General features: G+C 40.0%; 1 protein-coding gene across 8 annotated transcripts; it reads left to right on the forward strand.

Moving 5' to 3' along the window:
* Positions 1-7,183: 7,183 nt before the first annotated feature.
* Positions 7,184-18,015, forward strand: LOC126614860 (transcription initiation factor TFIID subunit 4b-like). 8 transcript variants are annotated; one of them, XM_050282540.1, is made up of 11 exons: positions 7,184-7,732; positions 7,846-7,921; positions 9,068-10,030; positions 14,808-14,989; positions 15,078-15,159; positions 15,280-15,415; positions 15,527-15,606; positions 15,687-15,743; positions 15,830-15,970; positions 16,197-16,458; positions 17,149-17,584. In XM_050282540.1, exons 3-11 carry the CDS (start codon positions 9,095-9,097, stop codon positions 17,328-17,330), a joined length of 2,058 nt encoding a protein of 685 aa, XP_050138497.1. In that variant the 5' UTR covers positions 7,184-7,732; positions 7,846-7,921; positions 9,068-9,094; the 3' UTR covers positions 17,331-17,584. The 8 variants fall into 8 exon arrangements, 7 of the variants coding, with proteins under 7 accessions (XP_050138497.1, XP_050138499.1, XP_050138493.1 ...); XM_050282542.1 differs by having other exon boundaries at positions 9,207-10,030; XR_007620551.1 differs by lacking the exons at positions 7,184-7,732; positions 7,846-7,921 and adding an exon at positions 17,810-18,015 and having other exon boundaries at positions 7,934-10,030; positions 17,149-17,444.
* Positions 18,016-18,808: the final 793 nt, after the last annotated feature.

Below are 18,808 nucleotides of genomic sequence, written 5' to 3' on the forward strand. Positions count from 1 at the left end.
AAAGCCACAACCATGGCGATTTTGCTGAGAGAAAGAGAGAGTGAATTGAATGAAGAAGAAAGGAAGGGAGTTAGTGGATTGTTTTTCAGTTTTTGTTTGAGGTCTGGGTTTAGGCTTTTGGGTGAGATAGTGAAGGCCAAAGGGAGTGGGCGAAGGGGTGAAGGTACGAAGAAGAAGGAAGAGGGCGAAGGGGCGAAGGAGAAGGGAGACAACGATGGATTAGTGGTGGGGGAAAGAACGGGACTAGCAATCTGCTCGAAATTGAGGGGCCTCGCTAAGAACGTCTAGCGAAGTGTTCAGTCGGGGCGAGTCCCCTTTAGTCTCATTAAAACTAGTCCAGTGTGGACAACACTGGATTGGACAAACACTTAATCTAGTTTAGTCTAACAAACCCTAAGAAGGTCAAACAAACACGCCCTAAAGGTATTGAAGTTGTATGAATTTGTGCCTTCATCCTTATTAATTGTCTAATAATTCATTGAGTTGATAACGTTAAAGGTGGCAAACGGGTAGAGGAACCGTGGGTCGGGGTGGGTAGACTAGGTTCAAGATGGGTACGGCCGGTTTCAAATATTTTAGAGAATAAACAGGGCGGGGCGAGGTAGGCCGATGTCATTTAAGGGGTGGGCCGAGTCCTAGGATTTGGAATAATGGGGCCCCGGACGGCCCGTTTCTAACTATAACAACCAGGTCCATTAGTAATTCTCTTACCCTAATCCATTATCCACTTTCCTTCCTGGACTTAAAACAGACTCCTACTCGGCTGCTGACCACCCAAACTCATTGTCCCAGCTCTGTCCGCCATCGTCATCATCAACTCCGTCCATCACCCATCATCATCAAACCTTCATATAGGGAAACTGAAAACCCTTATCCTATTTTTTCTTTCAATTTGTTTCTCGAAGTGACCTAGCCTCTCCCTTATCTCACAGACTCTCACTCAGCTCATCTTTTCCCACTCCCTTCCTCGACGACATCACCAAACCCAGACAATCACCGATTCACCAAAACAACTTCTAGTCCACAAACCCCATCTTCCCAACCTTCCTTAATCAGCCTTTTCAGTTCCCAACTTGAAAGCCTCATCGACTCATTCTCATTCTCTCCTAAGTCTCAAGTCCAATACGTTGACAATATCGTAGATCAGTCACCTCTCAACACCTGCAAGTCGAGAAACCATTAAATCCGACGAACTAAATACAAGTAAGTGTGAAGGAGCTGAAGATTAGGAAAAGTTGGAGACTGTCACCAAAACGTGAAGCGGCGGCGTTGAGGCCGATTGAAGTTGCAAACACAAAGACGACTAAAGTTGCAGACAGAGAGACGATTGAAGTCAAAGACATCGATGGTGGCAAAGGCTCAGGTGATGCTGTTGTAGGGAAATGGTGATTGTTGCTTTAGTTTTTCATTTGGGAGTGGGGAAGAGTAGAGAGAGAGAATGAAGATGATGTGAAGAGGAGAAAGAAACAAACTGGCAGTATGCCCAATAACGGAAAAAAAAAAAAAGTAATTGGACTCGTGAACCCGCCCATTTGAAACGGGCCAGGTTAGGTCTGGTTCCCAAACTCAAAATCTACCCAACCCGTCCTTTACATTTTAAAACGGGTAGGGTTCGGTTCCTCCAAGTTTGGGTCTGACCTGGCCCGTGCCCAACCCTAAATAACTTGGTGATCTTGAGACTCTTATATGAACTAACATGTGATTCGCATTTTCACCAAATTAACAAGATAACTCATCAATTTAATAGAGAATTAGACATTTAAAAAAACCAAAAAGTAGAAAAAAGTATAAATCGATAAAATTTTAGAGTACTGTGGGTAAAATTTGAACTTTATGACCCATCAATGAAAATGGGAGCAACTACCAACTATTTATAGAATTGGCCTAATTGGATTATTAGTTTACGTGGTGATAGGGTAGTTGGAAGATAGCTTATGTGGTAAAAAGAAAAACTAAGATTTAAGCTCATACGGTGAAGTTTGTTAGGATTTAGGTCCAAAGTTGATAATTTCATTAACTCTCCATTAATTATAGACAAAGACTATCTTTCAACTATCCTATCACCACGAGACTAATAATTCAATTAAGCCTTTACAATTTGAATATTTTGTTTTGTTTTAATTTAAAGTTTTTCACGTGTTTAGTATCGTGTATATATAGAAGGGCCTCTGTTAGAAAAGAATATCATTTCATTTACTAACTGAATAAAGTTACATTATAGTTATATATATACAACTCATTTACAGCTGTCACCATTAGCTACTCCAACTAACTAATTACACATTTAACCTGATTAACTAATATCAAATATTGAATTACATTTCTAAGTATTAACTAACAGTTTCATTTAATATTGAATTACATTTCTAAGTATTAACTAACAGTTTCATTTACATAAGTATCCTTAATATCCCCCCTCAAACTGAGCGGAGGAGATCGAAGGGAGAGTTTGTTGCGGAGAGAATGAAACCGATCCTTAGCAAGGGCCTTGGTACAAATATCTGCAACCTGTTGTTGGGTGCAAATATAGTGAACAGAAACTTCGCGAGCTAAAACCTTTTCACGAATGTAATGGTAATCAAGCTCAACATGCTTGGTACGAGCATGAAACAAAGGATTTTTGGCCAGAGACAGAGCAGAGACATTATCACACCACAGGTGGGGAATAAAAGGAGATTGGTAAGCAAGATCCACGAGAAGTTTGCAAATCCAAGTGAGTTCAACAGCAGTATTGGCGAGAGACCGATACTCAGCCTCCGTGGATGAGCGAGCAACAATAGGTTGCTTTTTAGCGCTCCAGCTAATCAGAGAAGAGCCAAGAAAAATGCAGAAACCACCAGTAGACTTTCGGTCAAGGGGACAACCTGCCCAATCGGCATCAGAGAATGCAGTAATGGATGGAGAAGAGGAACATTTGGGAAACCATAATCCCAAATCAATAGAACCTTTAAGATACCTGAAGATCCGTTTAACAGCCTGAAAATGGGAATGTCGGGGACTATGCATATATTGGCAGACCAAATTCACAGCAAAAGAGAGATCAGGCCGAGTCCAAGTTAAGTATTGAAGGGCTCCGACAAGATATCTGTAGGTAGCAGCATTGTCCAGTAAAGGAGAGGAATGATCAAGCTTTGATGTACTCAGAGGAGTAGTACAAGGTTTGGCCCCATCCATGTGAGCTTTCTTAAGCAAGTCCAGTATATATTTGGTTTGGGAGATGTAAATGCCCTGGGAAGACCGTTTCACCTCAATGCCAAGAAAATGGTGAAGGGGACCGAGATCCTTGATAGGAAACAGAGAGCTAAGCCGAGTAATGATTTGTTGACAAGCAGAAGGAGATGGGCCAGTGACAATAATGTCATCAACATAGACTAAGACGAACACCATGGGATCAGTCTTGACAAACAAGGAGTGATCAGATTGAGAGCCAGTAAATCCCAAGGAGAGAAGTGCACCATGAAGTTTTTCATACCAAGCTCGATGAGCTTGTTTGAGACCATAGAGTGACTTGCGGAGATGGCAAATGTGATGGGGATGATTAGAGTCTTCAAACCCGGGTGGTTGTTGCATAAACACCTGTTCAGAGAGAGTACCATGCAAGAAAGCATTGCTGACATCAAGCTGATTTAGAAACCAATCAAATTGAGCTGCCAAAGTGAGGAGAATCCGAATTGTGACCGGTTTAGCAACCGGACTAAATGTCTCTGTATAATCCAAGCCGGCCTGTTGGTGGAAGCCTTTGGCAACAAGACGGGCCTTATATCGGTCAACAGTACCATCGGGTTTCCTTTTGATTCGGAAAACCCACTTGCAGCCTACAACATTGGTGGAGGAAGAAGGAGGAACCAAAGTCCAGGTTCCAGTTTGCTGCAGTGCAAGAAACTCATCCTGCATAGCTTTAAGCCAGTGAGGATATTTAGAGGCCTGAAGATATGTAGTAGGAACAAAGTCATGAGAAAGATGAGAGGGTAGAGGATGTTTGGTTGCAGTAAAGGCCTTGGGCTTGTAGATTCCAGATTTAGCTCGGGTTTGCATAGGATGGATATTTGTAGGGAGATGAGAAGGGGAAGGTGTATGGGAAAGGGAAGGGGATGGAGAGGCAGTAGGAGGGGAAGAAACCGGAGAAAGCTCTGGAGAAGAAGGACGGGGGATGATAATGGGTTGAGAGAAGGTTAATTGAGTTGGAAGAGAGGGAGGATGAGGAATATGGGATGGTGGAGATGGAAGGGCAAAGATGGGCAGGTGAAAAGGAAAACTGGACTCATCGAAGATGACATGGCGGGACACATAGATCCTTTTAGAAGTAGGATCAAGACATTTGAACCCCTTGTGATTGAGACTGTAACCCAGAAAAACGCAGTGTTTGCTTTTTGGATCCAACTTGGATGAAGAATAAGGCTGCAACCAAGGAAAGCAACTGCAACCAAAGATTTTCAGTGTGTGATAAGAAGGAGATCGGTTGAATAATAATTCCCATGGAGAAGCTTTGGATGTAGTCGGCATTCGATTGATCAAATAAACTGCAGTAACAAAAGCATAATCCCAATAAAGATGAAGAACATGAGAAACTGTCAACAATGTCCTCGCAGTCTCCACTATATGTCGATGTTTACGCTCAGAGCAACCATTTTGCTCCGGAGTGTGAGGACAACTGAGTTGATGGTGAATGCCATGATCAACAAGAAATTGAGAAAACTGAGAACTCAAATATTCACCACCAGAATCAGATCGCAAAGTTTGAATTTTGAGGCACAAAATATTCTCAACATGAGCCTTAAACTTCACAAAAGTACTAAAAACATCAGATTTGTATTGCAAAGGGAAGAACCAACAATATTTGGTAAAGTCATCCACAAAAATGACATAATACTTGTGATGATGAACAGAAGATACAAAGGTTGGCCCCCAAACATCAGTGTGAAGTAATTCTAAAGGTTTACTAGTCCTACTCAGTACCGAAACAAACGGAAGTTTGGAGCTCTTGCTTAAAGCACAACCATTACAGAATGGAAGATGAGAAGGACCAGAAACAGAAATACAAGACGCAAAGGACAACTTATTAATGATCTTGGGAGAGGGGTGACCCAAGCGTTGATGCCAAACATCCCTGGATGCATTTACCGAAGCAGCAAAGGCAAGATGAGAAGCATTCACCAAGGCAGAATTGAGAGGTTGAAACTGATAGAAACCACGATGCACTGGTCCTTTAAAAAGCATCTTCCCCGAAGTAATATCCTTCACAGTGAAGTGAAATGGATAAAGATGCATAGAACACCAATTATCAAGGAGAAATTGATTTGCAGAAAGCAAATTGTGTTTTAAGTCAGGGACATGTAACACATTACGAAGCTGAAAATTGTAATGAGAAGTAGGTAAGTGAGAAGATCCAGAGTGAAGAATTGGCAAACCTTTGCCGTCGCCAATATAAACTTGCTCAGGACCTGTGTAAGGTTCCGAATTTTGGAGATGATTAGCTGAGTTTGTCATATGAGATGTAGCGCCAGAATCCACAATCCAATTTGGAGAGGAAGTGGTTGTACTGGCAACCATAGCAGAGGGAGAATGAGGACCAGAAAATTGGGGATTCATGCGGTGAGGACAAGCAAAGGCTTCATGACCAAATTGTTGACAAATTTGACAAGGAACCTTCTTGCCAGATGAGTAGAAATTTGAGCGACCGCGATTATACTTTGGATAGCCTTGGCGATTGAAATTGGGGCGAAAATTATTAGAGCGAAAATTTCCACGACCTTGAAAATTCCGAGAATTGGAGATGGCACCGCGAGCAGAAGAAGAGGTGCGATCCGGGCCACGGCCTTGAGAATTGAAGTCTGGAGCCACCAGAAGAGCTTGAGAGGGAGGCGTGGGAAGAAGGCCAGCAGAAGAATGAAATGCCTGAAAAGGCGAAGACGAAGATGATTTCTTCCGAGTCGTTAATTGAATCTCCTTACTGAGAAGCAGGCCATGAAGTTCATCAATTGTCGTGGAACCAAGGCGAAACTGAATCGCATCAACAAACGAGTCATATTCAGATGGAAGGCCATGAAGAATGACAGAGATGATCTCAGAATCTTCAATCGGAGCGCCGGCACTAGCAAGAGCATCAGCAATTTCTTCAATTTGTTGAAGAAATCGGGCAGTAGAAGAATCGCCCTTAGTTAGGGTTCGAAGACGAGAACGGAGTTCATGAATGTGCGATTGAGAAGCAGTCGCAAGCCGGGATTCCAATTTCGCCCAGAGTTCTCGGGAAGAATTGACTCCAACCGTGTAGGGAATCAGAGAATCAGAAAGTGTAGAGTTGATCCAGATGAGAATGTTTTGATCATTCTCATACCAGATAACATATGCTGGATTCAGAGTGCGAGATCCAGCAACATCAGTGAGAAATTGAGGCGGTGGAGGAAGCGAGCCATCGACAATGCCTGCAAGGTTGTACCGACGGAAAATGGGAGCGAACAAGGCACTCCAGGTCAAGTAATTCGTCGTGGTCAGCTTGATTGGAACCAGAGAACCAATGTTCTAAATCGTGATGGAAGCAGCATGAGAGGCAAAAGAGAGATTAGAGCTGGAATCGACGATTGGAGGAGGAGGATCGTGAGAACCAGCGTTGGAGGGAGAAGCCGAGGTCGCCATGGAAGATTGCAGGAGAAGGTAGGGTTTCGGATGCAAGAAGCTTCAAGAAAATGGAAGCTTAGCAACGAAGAGTCGCAGAAAGCGTAGGGACGAAGGAAAAAGGATCAAGTCGTTAGACAGAGGCGAGTGATACCATGTTAGAAAAGAATATCATTTCATTTACTAACTAAATAAAGTTACATTATAGTTGTATATATACAACTCATTTACAGCTGTCACCATTAGCTACTCCAACTAACTAATTACACATTTAACCTGATTAACTAATATCAAATATTGAATTACATTTCTAAGTATTAACTAACAGTTTCATTTAATATTGAATTACATTTCTAAGTATTAACTAACAGTTTCATTTACATAAGTATCCTTAATAGCCTCTCCAAACCATCATTCCCTCCATCAAGGCATTGTGTATAAATCCTCACACTTGACAGATTATGTAGATGGTATTTATTAAACTGAAGATAATATCGGTGTTGTTTAAAGTGGGTATTTGCCCTTGCGGTGGCTCTTGAGTTTCCATTTGAAATAACAACAGTAAAACCATCGTTCCCTCCCTCAAAGTTCAAAAAAAAAAAAAAAAAGCAAAATGATATTGAGTTTTCGTTGCCGGGCAGAGAGGAGTCCCACCCTCTGAGCTTCTGGTTCTTCTTCCTCCTTTTTCATTCTCTTAACTTCTCTTCTTCTGGGTCCGAAGCGAAATGCTCCAACGAATTTAGGGTTTTCAAGATTTCAGTGTCAAAGGGGTAAAAACTATTTTCTCTGTAATACTCGTCGTCAAGCTGTTCACATTAATTCTCATAACTGGAGAGATTGAATCTAATTTCCCCAAAATCGCCAGAAACCCAGAAATCGAAGCGTAATTTTCACCCAAAAATCAAAAGTGAAACAGCAAAACATCTCCATCGCAAGCCCCATCGCCATTTTCCCTTTCGAGTTACACCCATTTTTCATTTACTAATTGGGAAGGGAAAGCGACCCAGAAATTTTCTCTTCTGCCAGAGTAAAACCCAGAAGCCTTTTCGGGTTTTGTCAACTCTGAGCTCACAAAAACCCGAAACGCCATTTGCGTGTTGGAGAAGAAAAAGCTTGTTGAGTAAGTTTTCTTAAAAAGAATTGTTATATGGGTTATTGTTTTTACTTTCTTTGCTTGTTCTGGGTTTTACTGAATTTAAGTGTTTTTGGATTGCTTGTTAAATCTTTTTTCAGGGTTTTACTGGGAGCAGAAAAAATTGCTTTTGAATTTTTGTGCGGCTGCAAGGATTGTGATCACCAGACAAGGAAGGTAAAAGATCTTTCCCTGATTCCCTATCATTTTGATGAAGTAAAAGGATGGTATGATGGTGTAAAGGCTGTGAGTTTTGATTTTGTTGAAATGTGGGTATGAGCTTGAGGAAATTTATGTGTTTTTATGACTACAATGAAGTTCTGTTTGATTCTAAGAGATTGAAAGTACTGAAAAATTATATTGACCTCAACAGGCTTAAGATGGAGGCTAGAAAGATCTACATATTTTTTTTGTTTTTCGGGTAATTTGGTTGTACAGATGTGTTGATTGGGATTATGTTATAAAAGCATGAGATTGATTATGTGGACTTCTTGTGCTGTGGAGGTCGGTTGTGTGTTGATAACTTGATAGTCAATATGTTTACTGAGTGTGCTGGTGACGGTTCACTATGAGTGAGGTTTAATTTGTTTAGAATAAGTAAGATTTAGTAATTTTGATGATCTGGAAATTTTGGAGACTGACTGGCGAATGAATTTGTTTTAAGGAAATTGGACTGTTTACATGTTAAAATAAGAGTGACATCCAAATTAAATTTCATGCAAAATGGATTTAAGATGAAATTATGGTAAGTTTTCCAACTTAGGATTGTGCTCACCTAGTTTTCAAAAATGGGTTTGTTTGGTATTCTTGGTGGAGTCTCTCATTGAATGTTATGCACTAGGGAGAGTTAGAACAAAATTTTAACTAGAATTACAACTTCCGGAGGGCGGGGGTCATTGGGATTGTTATCATGGTGGTGGTGTACTTGTATTGCACCCTTGTGGTTGTGGGTAGTGCCCCTTTCAAGGCTGAATTCTGAGTGAAATTGTCTTTGATCCAAAAAAAAAAAAAAAAAAAAAAAAAAAAACCAGTGAACCAAGGGAGTGAAGTTGACACCTCAGTCTCTTCATGGATTATGGAGTACCACAAATTTTCCGCTTTCCTTATTCCCATATTTTAATGAGATGGCATTCTTAGCACCTTATATTTTTATATACTATTTGTCATCCGCCCTTTGAGTCCTGGGTGACTTACTAGAGCGGTCCGCACAAAGTTGTTGCCCCTTCTATGCTTTATAAGTGGAACACGGATATAAATCACATCACAAAAGAGAAAATCCGCAAGAAAATCTTGCAACCTAGTCATACACTGGTTACCATGCAGGTCTCAGTGCAGAAACATACTCCAAGGATGCTATCTAGTAGTGTAGATGCCACACAGTTGAAGGATCCTCATTCACTTGAAGTTCATCCGAGAGGTGCCAATTCTCACACTGACCCATCACACATTCCCCCTTCAACAGTTCAGGTGCAGACTGATTCAAGGCATCCAGTTGAAAACAGTGCTAGAAAATTTTCAGAGATAGAATCTTTCTCAGATTCTGATGGAATGCAAGTCAGTCAAATGCCACCCTCTTGTGTGGTAGCTTCGGATCAAGAAAGGGAGTGCTCCTCAGTTCCTACGCAAGTATTTAACAAGCCACAGCAACAGCAACAACAATTGCACTATTCAGAGTCATCACTTAGTATGCATGGAAATGCTGGTGGTACTTTTCACCCGTATTCAGGGACAAGGATCAATACTTCTGCATTGCCTGTCAAACAGCAACCTTTTGATGCACAACCAAGGCAAAGTCTACAACATCAAAGCATGGGTTCTGCTCAGTCAGGTGGGCAAGCACATGGAATGAACATCATTAGTATGTCCAAAATGGGGAGTCAAAATTCTATGAATGACCCTAGTAGACTGGAAGGTGGATCTTGTTCTCACTTGAACAATAATGCTACTTTAGAACAGAATCCCGGTCCTTGTAAATCGTCAAATAAAGAGCAGAGTTCCGATCCCTTGTCATCAATGGCATATGTCAAACAGGGATCGTTTAATCAGACTATTAGGCAGCAACACAACCCCTCATTGCCTGATTCACAGGGATTGCCTTCTGTTTCTGCTGCACTACTTGAACAGGGAAATGCATCATCTGGAATTCCAATGAATGAAGTCTTAGAGAAGTCTTCTAGATTAGGCGCTTCAACATCTGTAAGCATTGCTCCTTCATCATCTAAAAGCACATTGCCCACAATTTCTGTTTCTCCTTCCCTCACGATGCAAGTCAATCCTAGTGTCTCGGTAATTCCATTCCCCTCATCTACATTTTCCTCTACATATGCTTTTGTTTGGTCATGATAGATACTTCCTATATTTTTATTGATGTGTTTTCTGAAGTGTACTCTATTGAGAACTATTTATAGAACTACGTACATGAGAGTGGCTACTCCTATTGTGGCGCTCTTTTGCAATGGTCGTAAAGCAGAAAATATGTATTTTGTATCTTTATGTCCTGTAATGTTTATCCGATTTCTCATGACTCACAGATGATATGACATATAACTGGTTTGGAGTGTAGTTGTTCATTAATCAGTAATAATACACCCCCTTGTTGTTAGGAAAGCTGAATTTCATTGAATGAATCAATAAAGTTACACTATTGTTGTTTATATACAACTATTCACTCTCTCACATAACTCTAACCTTATAACTAACTTGCCACCTATTACAACAAACTCAACAAATTAACCAACTCTAAGTTTTATCACTAACCGAGTCTTTTACAATACTATCCTTTACATCCCCCCCTCAAACTGAACTGAGGAGTACGAAGAGACAATTTGGATCGTAAAAGATGAAATCTGTCTTTGGATATTGACTTGGTGCAAATATCTGCAATCTGATCTTTGGTGCAAACAAAATGAACTGAAATGGCCTTTGACAACACTTTTTCTTGGATGTAATGGTAATCAATCTCAACATGCTTTGTTCTAGCATGAAACAAAGGATTCTTAGCAAGAGAGATTGCAGATTGATTGTCACACCCGAGTTGAGGACAATATCAGTAATCAACTGACATATCCATGTGATTTCAGCTGCAGTATTTGCTAGAGATCGGTACTCAGCCTTTGTGGAAGAACGAGCAACGGTTTGTTGCTTCTTAGCACTCCAACTCATGAGAGAAGATCCCGTAAAAATGCAGTAACCCCCAGTTGATCTTCGATCAGCATCAGAGAAGGCTTTGAGACCTGGAACAGATGTGGATTTGGAAAACCAAAGACCAATGTCAATAGACCCCTTGAGATATCTGAGGATTCGTTTGACAGCTTGAAAATGGGATTGCCTTGGACTGTGCATAAACTAACAGACAAGATTGATTGCAAAAGATAAGTTTGGCCGAGTCCAGGTTAGATACTGTAGAGCACCAACTAAAGATCGGTATTCTGCAGGATTTTCAAGCAATGGAGATGAGTGATCCAACTTAGATGTAATGAGAGGAGTTACACATGGTTTGGATCCATCCATGTGAGCCTTCTTCAAAAGATCCAAGATATACTTGGTTTGTGAAATAAAGATGCCTTTGGAAGATCTCTTAACTTCAATACCCAAGAAACAGTGAAGAGAACCAAGGTCTTTGATAGGAAAGAGTGAGCTGAGTTGAGAAATAACATGCTTGCAGGCTGCAGTGGATGGTCCTGTGACAATGATATCATCAACATAAACCAAGACAAAAACCATGGGGTCCTTTTTGACAAACAAGGAGTGATCAGACTGAGATCCAGTAAATCCAAGATGTTTCAATGCACCATGCAGTTTTTCATACCAAGCTCGAGGGGTCTGTTTAAGTCCATATAGGGACTTATGTAATTGACACACATGAGTGGAATGAGCTGCATCCTCAAAGCCAGGGGGCTGTTGCATAAAGACAGATTCAGAGAGAGTTCCATGCAAGAATGCAGTATTGAGGGTTTAGGTAGTGGGAACAAAATCATAGGAAAGATGAGAAGGGAGAGGATGCTTGGTTGCAGAATAGGCTTTGGGTTTGTAAATACCAGATTTGGACCTGGTTTGCATGGGATGGGTATTAAGAGGAATGGATAAAGGTGAAGATAATGAAGGAGCTGCAGGGATTGGAATGGATGAAGTTGATGGAGAAAATGAAGTGGGTATGGTAGAAGGTTGTGAGGAAGTGAGGTGAGAAGGAATGGTATTGGAAGATAAAGATGCACTTGGGAGAGTAGGACACTGAGAAACTGCAATATTATGAAAGGGAAAACTGCTTTCATCAAAGAGCACATGCCTGGAAATATATAACTGGTTTGTACTAAGATCCAGACATTTGTAACCTTTGTGATTGAGACTATAGCCTAAAAACACACAGAGCTTGCTCTTGGGATCTAGCTTAGATTTGGAATAGGGTTGTAACCATGGAAAACAACTGCACCCAAAAGTTTTTAGAGTGGTATAGATAGGTGATCTGTGAAATAAACATTCCCATAGAGATGATCTGGAGGTAGTAGGTAATCGATTAAGAAGAAAGACAGTAGTGGAAAAAGCATGATCCCAATAGGGATGAGGAACTTTGGAAACTGTTAACAGTGTTCTAGCAGTCTCAACTAGGTGTCTGTGCTTGTGCTTAGCACAGCTATTTTATTGAGTAGTGTGAGGACAACTTAGTTGATGACTTGTACCATTCTCAACAAGAAAGTTTGAGAATTGAGTGCTAAGAAATTCACCTCCAGAGTCTAATCTGAGAGTAACAATTTTGGTATGAAGCAGATTCTCAACAGGACCTTTGAATTTAACAAAAGTAAAGAACACATTGGATTCATATTACAAGGGATAGAACCAACAATATTTTGTAAAGTCATCAACAAAGATGACATAGTATCTGAAATCATTCACAGAGGTAACAGATGCTGGCCCCAAACATCTATGTGTAGTAGCTCTAATGGCTTACTTGTATAACAAGAGACAGGAGTAAATGGCAATCTAGAACTTTTACTTAAGGCACAACTATGGCAAATAGACTTGTTTGAGCCACTAGACAGAGAGATACAAGATTTAGCAGCCAATTTATTTAATATCTTCAGAGAAGGATGGTCAAGTCTTTGATGCCAAAGATCTCTGGAAGCATGAACAGAAGCAGCAAGAGCATTATGAGGACTGAGCATAGAGCTAGAAGATGGTGGCTGAAAGTGATAGAAACTATCTTTTACAGGACCTTTAAAAAGCATCCTCCCCTGAAGAAATATCCTTCACAGCAAAGTGAAAGGGATAAAGATGCATAGAACACCAATGATCAACAAGAAACTAATTTGCAGAAAGCAAATTGTGTTTCAAATGAGGAACATGTAACACTTTACTAAGTTGAAATTTGTGATGAGGAGTAAGTAATGTATAGGAACCAGAGTGAAGAATAGGCAAACCTTTGCCATCACCAATGTAAACTTGCTAAGGTCCGGAGTAAGGCTTTGGATTTTGCAAAGTCTTGTAGGAATTTGCCATATGATTGCTAGCGCCAAAATCAACAATCCAGGTAGGTTGAGTTGATTGTGTGCTTGCAGCCATATCAAAAGGAGAAACAGTGCTGGAGTGATTGGAATAATGTGGATTCATGCGCTGAGGGCACTCAATTGCATCATGCTCATATTGACGACAAATTTGGCATGGAATCTTTCTTCCAGAGAAATTTGAATTGGATCGACCACCACGATTGTCCCTTTGATAGTTGTTACGAGATGAATTTGATCGATAGTTATTAGATCTGAAATTGCCTCATCCCTGAAAATGTCTAGGGTTTGAGAACTAGCGATTACCACCACGACCTTGTGATGTATGTTGAACAACAAACGCCTGAGACGGGGGAGTAGGAAGAATGCCAGCGGTGGAATTGAAGGCCTGAATTTGCACAGATGAAGTAACTTTCTTCCGATTTGTCACCTGAATCTCTTTACTGAGAAGAAGACCATGTAGTTCATCAAGAGTGGTGGAACCAAGCCGGAATTGAATTGCATCAACAAACGATTCATATTCTGGTGGTAAACCATGAAGAGTAACGGAAATGAGTTCGGAATCTTCAATCGGAGTACCAGCACTGGCAAAAGCATCAGCAATTTCTTCGATCTGTTAAAGATAGTGAGCGGCAGTGGAATCGCCTTTTGAGATGCTGCGCAGACGTGATCGGAGCTCATGGATGTGCGATTGAGAGGCCGTCGTGAGGCGTGACTCCAATTTTGCCCAGAGCTCTCTGGATGTGGTGACTCCAACAGTGTAAGGAATGATGGATTCAGAGAGCATGGAATTGATCCAGATTAGGATGTTCTGATCATTCTCAAACCAAGAAACATATTCCGGATTCAAGATTCTATTTCCCGCAGCATTAGAGGTGAATTGAGGTGGAGGAGGTACTGAGCCATCAAGAATTCTGGTGAGGTTATAGCGACGGAAGATCGGAGCAAACAGTGCACTCCAGGTAAGGTAATTGGTCGTGGTCAGCTTGATTGGCACCATAGATCCAATATTTTGGATCGTAATTGAAGGTGCAAAGAGAGAAGAACTGGAATTGGAGAGAGAAGAAGGATGAATCTGCGTCGCCGACTCAGAAGAAGGAGAAGCAGAGGCGGCCATGGAAGAAATTAGGGTTTGGAAGAAAGCTTAGCAAAGAAGCTTTGAGCGGGAAAGCCTAGCAGAGAAGCGTTGAGCGGGAAAGCCTAGGATTTGGATCAAGTCGGTGGACAAATGGCGGGTGATACCATGTTAGGAAAGCTGAATTTCATTGAATGAATCAATAAAGTTACACTATTGTTGTTTATATACAACTATTCACTCTCTCACATAACTCTAACCTTATAACTAACTTGCCACCTAATATAACAAACTCAAAAAATTAACCAACTCTAAGTTTTATCACTAACTGAGTCTTTTACAATACTATCCTTTACACTTGTTTCCTCATTATATTGTTTTGATGCGCCTTATTGGATGAGCTAGTTTCATGTTTTAACTTCCTTCAGCAGTTTACTTTGTCCTGCAATATGTTTGTCTTTAAAAGTCGATTTTCACTTGGTATGAACAGGATGATCTTTCCACTTCATTAATGGCTGATGTCTTTTCTGCTTGGCATTCTTACCAGTTAGGCCCTCGGATAACATCTGGAACCTCTCCTTCTGGGGCTTGTAAGAAAACCCTTCCAAAAAAACGTTCTCTTGGCCAAAACAAGCCACTCGAAACACTTGGTTCATCACCGTCGCAATCAAGGTAAAATAAAATTTAATTGTTGTGTCACAGTTTGAATAATCTCATTCTCTATTTCCCTATAACTTTCTTATGTTGTGGGTCTCCTCAGTAAGAAGCAAAAAGTATCTGGGACCTTTGTTGATATAGCAGAACTGAATGATGTCACTTCTGTCAGTGGAGTCAATCTCGAGGTACACTGTTGACATCTTCAATTCTTTTATATTATGGAGTTTTAGTAAGTGAAAATCGACACCTCTTTTGTTTAAATTTGCTCAGAAGTCAGAACCCATTGAAATTCTTGATGAAAACAGGAAGAGGAAGAGCTGCTATTTTCAGGGCCCAAGAAGCATAGTAAAGCTTCAGAAGCCTCTCGAAAATTTGTGCAAGAAGAAGAGGAAAGGCTGATTTTGCAGAAGGCTCCATTGCAGAAAAAGATAGGGGAAATCAGTTATAATTCTTTGCTTATCTATTTATCATAGATGTGTCTTTTAATTTTTTATTTTATGATAAACTTCTTAAACAGTGTTCCTCTCACGAAAAGTAATATTAACATGATAGGACTTACACATGTGTCTTTGATAGTGGTCAAATGCGGTTTGAAAAGTGTACGACACGATGTAGAGCGATGCTTGTCAATGGTGAGGTGCTAACTACCATGTTCTTTATTATTATGAAAAACTCACACGTTATCTTATTCCCCTGCCAACTTAATCTTCAGTGTGTTGAGGAAAGGATGAGGAGGCTTATAAATACTTTGATCCTACTGTCAAAGCAGGTTTGTTTTTCAATTTTTGTTCCTGCTGAACAGGAATTCTCTTGCATTATATATTTCCTTACTTCGATTCAATGTCCTTGTGCTAGTGGGTTGATGCTGAAAAGTCAAGACACCACACTATTACTACCTCTGATGTTCGGCAACAAATTATTGATCTCAATCGGAAGCCTAGAGAAGAACGTAAAAAGAAGCGGGCTGAGGCAGAAAAGCTCTGGAAGCTTAATGAAGTGAGTCTCCCTTTAAACATTATATTTCATATTTTTACAATGCACACATGATAAGCTACTAGTGCAAACTATATATTACATACATTTACGAGTATATGTGTATGATAAGGAGAAGGATGAAGGCCATCCTAAATCATTTAAGGTATGAGGAATTCACTCAGCCTTAAAGGTATACATCTAAAACCAATAGATCATTTAGTCTTCTGTGGCTTCCGACTTGGTGCAGACAAACAAAAAGGACAATGACAAAATGAGGACAGCAGCAGCAGCAAATGTTGCTGCCCTTGCGGCCGTTGGGGGAGATGACATGTTCTCAAAATGGAAACTTATGGCACAAGCACGGAAACAACGTGATGGTGAGATTGATGTAGCATCTAGATCCCAGCCAGTTCAAGGTGTAAACCGCACACCTACATCTACAGCTGGAAGAATTATGGAGAGTCAAGAAGCAGAGAAAAAGGGTGTTGCTGCTCCTGTTGCTGCAGCTGGTAGGTATCATTTAGCTACATCGTTTGTCAAATAAATGATTTGGTAAGTATATAGTAGCCATATGTCAGTACCTTCAGATTTCATTATTCCTTGGCAAACAAAGTGAATCAGCAAAGGGGATTTATTCTATAAGATTGATGCTAACGGCAAATGCACACATCTTGGATTTACACGAGTAACATAATACAACTCTTCTCATTTCATACAAGTGGACGAGTTGGCATATATTCATTTACACATAATTATCTGAATATTGGTGTAATCGCCTCGGACTACAAAAGTTTATTAAGTGCCATGCCCACAAATTTGCTTCTATTTGTGCAATGTGTACTACTTCTGTATACAATTTCTTTGAATGCAAGGAAATCGGCTTGACAGCTGTCTGCACGAGAATCCTTTTGTTAATCTCCGAAACTAAAACAGGGCAGGTGTGGCTTCCACCAAGGAGCACCTTTGTTTTGATTAGAGTAACATAACCATCCTTCTAATGCTTTTACCCAGGATGCAAGCAGTGTTATAATTGTTTCTTTATCAAAATCGCTTTTTAGTTTTCATTTCTTTTGGCAAATTCCCGTTTGCCATCCATAATTCAGAGTCTATATTTTGGCTGGATGTTTGTTGTGAATGTTTTTCATTTGGTGCCTTGTTAATTGCCCGTTTATGTATTTATATGTTTATACTTTGCGCAGCTACTTCCAGAAAAGCCGGAAGTAACCAAGTTACCACGACTCAGACAAGGATGGCTCGTAGTATATCAGTCAAGGATATGATTGTTGTCTTGGAAAGGGAACCTCAGATGTCAAAGTCCACTCTGCTGTATCGGTTGCATGAAAGAATCCAATCCGACACTGCTATCGCTTCGTCAAATTGAAAGATACGAAAAACAAGGAGATCCCATGCATCAATCTGTCTCAAGGGTTCTGATGGCCTTATCACCCCATTACAGGGGAGCATGAAATTGTAAAATTTGCAAGTCTCTCGACAGGTATGAATCAAGTAGCATCACAAAACTAAGAGCTTATGACATTGGTCACATAATTTGTCAAGGAAATCCTTTTTGTTGACGAGTTTGTATACAGGCGTGAACCGGTTCTTAAGTAAAAAATCTCCTCTCTATTTGTTTAAGTTTTTATTTTGAATACTTCGATATATTTGCACTTAAGGGTAGGGGATTTGGACTAAGGCACGCAATGGATTTTGTTATAATAATTGGTTTGAGCTCGCAATAGACATAATTAAACATAAGATCTTTTACTTACCAGTGAAGAAAAATATTGTCAGATTGCAGTAGTAGGTTGTTGCTTTCCTCTAACTTTTAATAGGAACTTTTGGTTTATTTATTATTTGCAGAAGTCGTGCGCGTTTGTGCGATTTCGGCAATTTCAACGTCTTTTGGTTGATATATTTTGATGGTGAAGGACAAAGTGAGTGCAACAAATGAGTGAAGTGAAACTAGAGGGGCCATTGAAGGCAGCGTGGAATTCGACCTATGTTTAGGGGACAAATTCAAGTTTTCCATCCCTTATTGCGATAAAACTTTGAACATCTGAACATCACATGTGTCTCGTACGTATTTAACTTTGGCATCTATTACTAAAACCAAAATAACTGTCTTGGCAAATCCACATTCTTAATGCGTATAACGTATTTGACAAAAAAAAGAAGAAGCGTATAATGTGTTTTATTTGTTTATTTTTCAATTGTGAATCTAATTTTTTTTTATTTAAACGTGTTGAGAATGAATTTAACGTTGATCAGAAAAAAGAATCAATTTGCAATATGGGGAACTTTGCCATCACATTCTTACATGGTGGAACATTAACTTTTTACATGGTATCAAAAATAGGTTGTCCCATGTGTGATGTCAACTGCCACATGTGCTTCTTGTAACCTATTTGTGTTATCCACGTGTTAGGCTTGACAATTTGCCAACACGTGAGGTGCGTGTTGAGAATAAATCTCATATTGATGAGAGAGTGGACTTTGCAGGTGTTAGGTTCAATTCTTGTCGATGACGAGTTCAAGTCAAACTATTATGACTGACTTATTGTGTGACTTTAGACTGAATCATGTAATCCTTCGTGTAAATATATCGTTGTCGTCGAAAAAATGTTTGTGGGTTAAAAAAAACTTGAAGTACTTCCTGCAAGAAGTACAAATTATATGCTTCTTGTAAGAAGCACTTCAAGTACTTTTCGATGATTCACTTGCATTTTACTAAAGATTGTTCAAAAAAAAATTTCACAAAAGACGTTTTCAACAATTTTAAAAGTACTTCCAAACAAAAGGTTAATTACACACACCCCTTGAGGTTTATTAAAGTTGTACAAAACTCCCTCATATTTGAGA

The sequence above is a fragment of the Malus sylvestris genome, chromosome 3 (assembly GCF_916048215.2).
Source record: "Malus sylvestris chromosome 3, drMalSylv7.2, whole genome shotgun sequence".
Classification (NCBI taxonomy): domain Eukaryota; kingdom Viridiplantae; phylum Streptophyta; class Magnoliopsida; order Rosales; family Rosaceae; genus Malus; species Malus sylvestris.

Excerpts from the sequence above, each read along its gene's own strand:
- LOC126614860 (XM_050282536.1), top strand. The coding sequence starts at position 8,972 with ATGCTTTATAAGTGGAACACGGATATAAATCACATCACAAAAGAGAAA. Across the intron at positions 15,744-15,829 it reads TGATCCTACTGTCAAAGCAG|TGGGTTGATGCTGAAAAGTC; the intron begins GTTTGTTTTTCA and ends TCCTTGTGCTAG. Across the intron at positions 15,971-16,196 it reads AGCTCTGGAAGCTTAATGAA|ACAAACAAAAAGGACAATGA; the intron begins GTGAGTCTCCCT and ends GACTTGGTGCAG.